The 8,097-nt window shown below is 35.9% G+C and overlaps 1 protein-coding gene across 1 annotated transcript in view; it reads right to left on the reverse strand.

The window, feature by feature from the left end:
• Positions 1-8,097, reverse strand: part of CATSPERB (catsper channel auxiliary subunit beta) — a 207,045-nt gene that overhangs the window by 89,328 nt on the left and 109,620 nt on the right. The window contains exon 17 of the mRNA XM_021004314.2: positions 62-249. Within this exon, the coding sequence (XP_020859973.2) occupies positions 62-249 (188 nt within the window). The remainder of the gene's footprint in view (positions 1-61; positions 250-8,097) is intronic.

The following is an 8,097-nucleotide window of genomic DNA, read 5'->3' on the forward strand; positions in this document are numbered from 1 at the left end:
GTTACATCTTTCCCATAAGAAAATTTTGTAGTCATCACTTACTACTTAAGTATAAACTTACCAGGATGAAGAGCAATTAAAAATAAAGAGTCTTTATAATCGTAAATGGTAATGGAACTCAGTAAACTAGGACTTGACAAATGCGATACAAGTGCAAAAGGATCTGATAAAGTTGCAATTGCTGAGCTCGGAAAGCCTACAAGGTCCTCATGATACATAATCTTCTTTATATCAGCATTTCCATAAGAGCTATGTAAAAAGAAATTTCATGTCATTTAGGTTCTATGTTAATGAAAGCAAATAATTAGGGTATCTGTATTAGATGATTGCTAAAGAACATTCCAATTCTAGATTTATATTATTCCATAATTATTTCTGAAGTCATAAAAACAGACAACTACCAAATAGAACTACTCAAGTTTTAATTTAATGCAAAGACTTATTGGCATGGCTTTTCTTCCTTCTTATTATTCTTCTAAAAATCTAACACATAAAACAATCTGTAATAATTTTACTTTATAAAGAATGTGAAGACATCAGAATACAGTAATCATTATTTTCATATTTCTACAGGAAGTGTAGTAGGAGCAGTGCACTGGGCTAAATCTATGAAGGAATTCATTTTGACAGCTTTCAAATTATGTGAGGAGTTATCATTGTCCCAATGCAAAGGGCCAAGAATGTATAAGCCTTTACTCTAAGCTTAGAAAGGGAGTGCTCTTATGACATTTTTGTAAGTGTAACAAACCTAGCAAGTAGTTGATAGGCCATGAAAAAAAAATCAACTTGGACTTGTAGTTCTTCCCAGTTTAGGAACAAAAGAAACAAACACAAAATCAGGCTTTACTATGAGAAACAAGACGTTTGTGTAAGGGCTACATAAGAGTCTGGGACTCTCCAGGAGAATCAGGAGAAGGGAAAGGGGGAGTGAGTGTTGTGTCCCACAGCAACACTATAAACATAACAGGTGTAGGAATCTGCCACATCTGTAGTTCCCTTGAGACTGTGAGAGGTGACTTCTAAATAGACAAGCAAAGATCTATTTAAATGTGGCTTTTTCACTTCAGGAGCGGGAGTGCTGAAAGAAACAAGCCAGCAAGAGGGACAATTGGCCCCTACCCTGCCTAGGCCTAGTTCTGCTCAATTATGTGTTTTGTTTTAGCTCCCTGAATGAATACATTTGTCTGCTCTTGAGTTGTTTGGTGTCCCTTTTTTCGTGACATGAGAGCTCAATGGAAGCTGCCCAGTAGAAAGGAACCTTTCTTAACACAGGACTGGGAGCTCAAATCTTAGTTGGCCATTAGAGAATTTGCTCTCTATTTGAGGGCACTAGCATGAGTCATTTCCTAACTATACTTTCAAGTTTAAAACTACTCTGTATGTAGGTCATATTTTATAAATCAATGATATTATACACAAGCCAATATTATGTAAGAATCTATGGAGTGGCCAAGTGGTACAAGTAGAAGGTGACAGAATCTTCCCATATATACATTTATAGCTCCAGTAAATATATACATATATATTAGCACTTGTAGTCAGAAACGACAAGTATCAGAAGTAGGAGTGCCATAGGAAGCAAAGTGGCATGAACCAAGATGCTAAAAAATATGATAATGGTTTGAAAATGTAATGAAACAGAAAAAGAAATCAGTGAAGCAAAATAAATTCTCTTTCAGAGTATACGGGATATGGTGATGATACCTAAATCAGGAAGAGCTAAAATAGAGAAAGAAAACTATAGACCAATTTCCCTGATGAATATTGAAACAAAAATTTTAAATAAAATATGAGCAGGGAGATTACAGAAACATGAGAATCACATACCATGACCAGATGAGACTTATACCAAGAATGCAGGGTTAGTTCAATATTAGGAAAACCATCAGCATAATTGATCATGTTAATAACAAAACCAACAAAAATCATATAGTTATCCTGATATATGCAGAAAAAACTTTGGACAAAATAAAACACTCATTCCTACTAAAAACACTAGAAATCATAGGAATCAATGGAGTTTTCTTTAAAATGATAAGTAGTATTTATCTAAAGCAATCAGCATTATCTGTAAAGAGATAAGCTAGAAGCCTTCCCAGTAAGATCGGGGTGAAACAAGGATGTCCGTTATAATCACTATTATTCAATATTGTTCTAGAAATTCTAACTATCACAATAAGAGAAGAAAAAGAAATGGAAAGAATTAGAATAAGAAATGAGAAAACAAACTATCACTCTTTGCAGATTATATGTTGCTGTACTTAGAAAATCCTAGAGAACCAACTTTTAAAAAAAACTAGTTGAAATAATTAGCAACTTTAGCATATTTGCAGGACATGACATAAATCCACATAAATCATCAGGATTTCTATATATTATCAACAAAGTCCAGAAGGAAGAGAGAGAAAGACAAAAGTCATTTAGAATAACTGAAGACAATATAAAATATTTGGGAGTCTATCTGCCAAGGTAAACCCAGGAACAAACATAATTAAAGAACATTTTTCACACATATAAAGTTGGATCTCAAGAATTGTAAGAATATTACTTGGTTATGGGTAGGCTGAGCCAATATAATAAAAATGATAATTCTACCTAATTTACTCCTTCAGTGCCATTCCAATCAACCAGAAATTATTTTATAGAGCTAGGGGGAAAAAATCATTTTAAAGAATAAAAGGTCAAGAATATCAAGGGAATCAATAACAAAAAAAAAAAGGTGAAAGAAGGTGACCTAGCAGTATCAGATTTCAAACTGTATTTAAAAAGCAGTCATCATCAAAACAATCTTGGCTAACAAATAGGATGGTCTATCAGTGGAATAGATTAGATGTACAATATACAGTAGTAAATGAAAACGGTAATCTAATGTTTGAAAAACCCATAGATCTAAGCTTTTGAGACAAGAATTCACTAACAAAAAAATACTGGGAAAACTGGAAAGCAGTTTCACAGAAACTATGTATGGACCAACATCTTACACTGTATATCAAGATAAGGTCATGATGGGAGCATGATTTAGACATAAAGGGTGATATAAGAAAATTAGGGTAGCATGGAATATTTTACCTGTTAGATATATGGATAAAAGAAGAATTTATGACCAAACAAGAGATGGAGAGCATTATGAGATATAAAATTGATCATTTTGATTACATCAACTTAAAAAGGTTTTATACAGGCAAAACCAATGCAGCCAAGATTAGGAGGAAAAACAGGAAACTAAGGAAATTTTTTACAGCAAGTTTCTCTGATAAAGGCCTAATTTCTTATATATATGAAGAACTGAATCGTTCTTCAATTGATAAATGGACAAAGGATATGAACAGGCAGTTTTCAGAAGAAATCAAATGTATCCATCATAGTCACGTGAAAAAATGCTCTAGATTACTATTTTTTTTCAGTTTTGCCTCTTTTATTCAATGCTAAAAATTGATGCTTGAGAGAGTTAAATTACCATGTATTTAAATAAGCTGAGAAGTGAGAGGCAGTGGATAGGGAGAAAATAATAACCCCCAGGTGGATTTTTAAGGGGATTTTTTTTGTTGTTGTTTAATGCAGCCAAAAAGAATTCATAAATAAAGAATTGAGAGATATGAGAAGAGCATTGGTTCAACACTAATGAATCTATAAGAAGTAGGATTTGGGGAAGATGAACAAGATATCTTAAAAATTGGGAACTAGATATTTTAAGACTTGGAAATTTCAAAGCGATAGTTTTCAGATAAAATGCCTATTAGAGGCTCTAGGTACCGTAGTAGAAAAAGCATTGGCCCTGGAGTCGGGAAGACTCGAGTTCAAATCCAGCATCAAACACTTGACACTGATTAGCTGTGTGAACCCGGGCAAATCACTTAACCCTGATTGTCTTACCAAAAAAAATTCCTGTTAACACTGGAGTCTTCAGTAAAACTTCTTCCCATTGCTCTTGTATTAGAGCCCTACCCTCTGCCTCTGCCTCTGCCTCTGCCTCTGCCTCTGGCGTTTCTCATATGCAAAACACAGATAGACCCCTGACTGGTCCCTATCATATCATCTCTTCCTCTCACCAAGCTTCTTAATAAAGTTGGCTGTCCATCCCAAGCTCTCTTGAAAGAGGACTGGAATCATTGAGTAGGCCTTCATCTGTCAGCACCTTACTATTAACCTACTGTTAACCAACACGCGAGGTTCATCAGCTATGTTTCATGAACCATAATAAACTGCACATTTTTGCTGAGTAGATTAGATCAGGAGTGGCAGCAAAACAAAATAAGATTTTCTTTCTGAAATTCTAATCTAAACCCATATGGTGTGGTTCCAAAGGTACAGGTATTTTTTTTTTTCACTTATTGATGAATAAAGTTTGAACCTTAACCTAAAAAGCAACAACTGGCAAATCTCAATGTTGTAGTTAAGAATACAGTCCAACCTACAAAGAAGGAGGAATAAGGGAAAAGGGGAAACACTTTCTTCACCCCACTTGGGATGGTTCCATTTAACACTGGATACTCAATACAGTGGGGAACAAAAAGGAGCATAAGTTACTGCGGAAGAGCATTCCCTATACTCCTTCCTAAAGAGAGTCAGGAGGGGATTACTGTTACCTGGACCAGATTTGGGAAGCAGAATCCAACTTATTCCTTCCCCTCCAAACCACCACCTTCCCCCAAAAAAACAATCTACTGGCTAATAGATTTTTTTTAAAAATCCATAATACCAACACCAACCAAACAAAACAAAACAAAACAAAACAAAACAAAACAAAAAACCGGAAGTCCCTGATTACTTACTAGGTTGGCACCAGGGAGCAGCTTCAATTTTTAAGCCTAGAAGTAGCCTGTTACACAGTCATCACAAGCATGTCTTGCTTTTTAACCCCCCCAAAAAAATTAGAAACAATAAACAAAAATAAACTAGTACTGATCAGTTTCTGACAATACATAATTACTCAAAATTAACTGGCATTTAAATTGAGTTGAGAGGGGAAATGGGAGCCCCAGTAGTCCATATCTCACACTAGGAGGGTGGGGGTGGGTGCAGGGCATTTGACATTAATTTTAATTTCTCTTTAGTTTGATTTAAACACTGCTTTTAGTACAACACGCACCAGCTTTGCAGAGGGGCCTCTGGAAGGATGTCCATAGCAGCACACACCTGTGGCTCATCATGAGTTCCAGAAGCTCCAGGACAGTCATTTTGAGGCCTTGTGAGCATAGGATACCACATATTTGAGAGCCTTTGGGTCTCACGCCAGCTTTTCAACACTCTCTGGAGTGATGGGCTTCTGTTTATTCTTGGTAAGTTTCTCAATAGTGAAAGGACCATCTCTGAGATCAATTTAGGTCCCAACAAGCAAGAAAGGAGCCTTGGGTGGTAGTGAGCAATCTCTGGTACCCACTTTTCTTTCACATTTTCAAATAAGGGTGGGGATACTACTGAAAGACAGATAAGAAACACATCTGTCTGTGGATAACTGAGGGGTTGTAATGTGTCATAATCTTCCTGTCCTGCAGTATCAAATAGTCTAAAAGTACATGGCTCTCTACCACACATAACCATGACTACATAATTGTCAAATACCATTGGTACGAATTCAACTTGGAATTTGTCTGTTGTATATGAAGTCAGAAGATGTGTCTTACCAATGGTTCCATCACCCATAATAATGCACTTAAAAAGCTGCATTGTTGAAGTCTTGTATCTACTTTCAGTATTTCAAATCCGATGTAATATTCTTCCCCATCTTTTGCTTCCTCCAAATTCCAGGTTCTTTTCAGGTTATTTTAATTAGCTAGGTTTTTCTAGTTAGAGCATTTCTCCTTTTATTTCCTAGCACAGGTACTCAGCTTCTCCCTCCCAATTACAACTGATTAGAAAAATACAAGTTAAAACAACTCTGAGGGACCTATCAGATTGGCCAATATAACAGAAAATGAAAATGATAAATGTTGGAGTCAATGTGGAAAAATAGGGACACTAATGCATTGCTGGTGGAGTTGTGAACTGATCTAACCACTCTGGAGAGCAATTTGGAACTATGCCAAAAGGACTATATAACTGTTCTTACCCTTTGACCTAGCAATACCACTAGGTCTGTATTCAAAGAAATCAAAGGAAAAGTTCTTTTTGTGATGGCAAAGAATTGGAGACTGAGGTGATGCCCATCAATTGGGAAATGGCTGAACAAGTTGTGATATATGATTGTGATGGAATACTGTTGTGCTGTAAGAAATGCTGAGCAGAACGCTTTCAGAAAAACCTGGAAACACTTACATGAACTGATATAAAGTGAAATGAGCAGAACCAGGAGAACTTTGCACATAGAGCAATATCAAAAGATGCTCAACTCTGAACGACTTAGCTATCCTCAGTGCTATAATGATGCAAGACAATTACAAAGCACTTAAGATTAAAAATGCTATCTACCTCCAGAGAAAAAAACTGATGGAGTCTGAATACAGATTGAAGCATACTTCTTCATTATTTTTTTTTTTGCTTTTGGTCTGTATTTTCTTTTGCAAAGTGGCAAATTTTTTTTCATGGCTGCACATGTATAATCTATATCAAATTACTTGCCTTCTCAAGGAGGAGTGAGGGGAGGGCAGGAGAGAAAGAACTCAACATTTTTTATAATGAATTAAATTTTTTGTTTATATGTAATTGAGAAAAATTAAAATTAAAAATATATATTGTTGAAAAATATCCCAACATATATGTGCATATAAAGGTATGTATGCATAAAAATATCTATAAAATTTGGCCATCCTCACAAAAAATGGAGTACCGGGGAGGTGGGAAAAATTAAGGTTGAATGTAGGAAACTAACAGGAGTAGAGAAAAGGAAGAAAAATGACAGATTAGTGAGAGGATCTGGAGAACCAAGACTTAGGCCAGAACCTGAAGGACTATAAGCTCTGAAACAAAAAAGGGATTATTTTATACACACCCTTCCACCTCCAGCAGCTCCTAAAATTGACTTTCAGAATTCCTCACTCCTCCAGAGAACAAGGGACAAGGTGGACATAAGTGTGTTTGGGTGGAAAGTATTTTGAAAAATTCCTTTTGGCCACTTCCCATCATTTTGAAAGGACTAAATCAGATGCACTTTCACACCAGTCCTTACTCCAATGCTTTGTTCAATGACTGTAACAAACATTTATTGAGTGTATTCTGTTAACAAAGTACTATGCTTAACATCCAGGGTAAAGATGATTGAGACATGGTCTTGACTTAAGGAAATTTATAACTTGGAGTTGGAGTAGTTGGATAGTTGAGACAGGAATATAGCTACAATGCAAAAGAGAATAATGTAAGGGAGGGAAGCACAAAATGTTATTTAAGGCAGCAAGGTGACAGTGGATAGAGAATTTGAATTTGAAGAAATCCTAAGCTGAAATCCTTCCTTAGGGACTTCCTAGCTGTGTGACCCTGGGAAAGTCATTTAACCTCTCTATTCCTCAGTTTCCTCATATATAAAATAGGGGCAATAATTGCACCTACCTTGCAAAGTATTGCGAAGATTAAAGGAGTTAACATAATATAAAGCATTTTTACTTTTTAAAGTATTACATAGCTAGCTACAATTATAAGAGCTTTTTGGAGGGAGAGATTACTTGCTGACTAATTCCTTTAATGGGGTATAAAAGCTCATCATTCCACAATTAAGACCTGAAATAAAATGCCCACTTGAAAAACATTTACTAAAACTCACCAACATCGAAATTCAATCAGTCAATGAACAGGTGTGTGTGTGTGTGTGTGTGTGTGTGTGTGTGTGTATGTACCTGCTATGAGAATTTATCCACTTTTGTGAGGAAAGAGGGGATTATGAGGCAAGAGAAATTAGGCCAGCACCATAAATTAGGAGGGGATGCAAATTGAAAGGGAGAGGACTGGAGGACTGGGGTCACTGAAGTTACCGTTAAAATTCTCAGTTTTCCTAAGAGTTAGTTGTATGTACTCTCAGCCTGTATGTAAAGGTGTTTTTATATTGCAAAGCTTTTGCTCTATATGTGCGCCTCAGCAGGACTATGGTCACTGAGCCACACAACATAAGCCGAGATCACTTCGTATGATTAGGGATATTTTCTTTAAACATGTCCGACTTCATAACAG

This window comes from Phascolarctos cinereus, unplaced genomic scaffold (genome assembly GCF_003287225.1).
Source record: "Phascolarctos cinereus isolate Bilbo 61053 unplaced genomic scaffold, phaCin_HiC Scaffold_3;HRSCAF=262, whole genome shotgun sequence".
In the NCBI taxonomy this organism is placed as follows: domain Eukaryota; kingdom Metazoa; phylum Chordata; class Mammalia; order Diprotodontia; family Phascolarctidae; genus Phascolarctos; species Phascolarctos cinereus.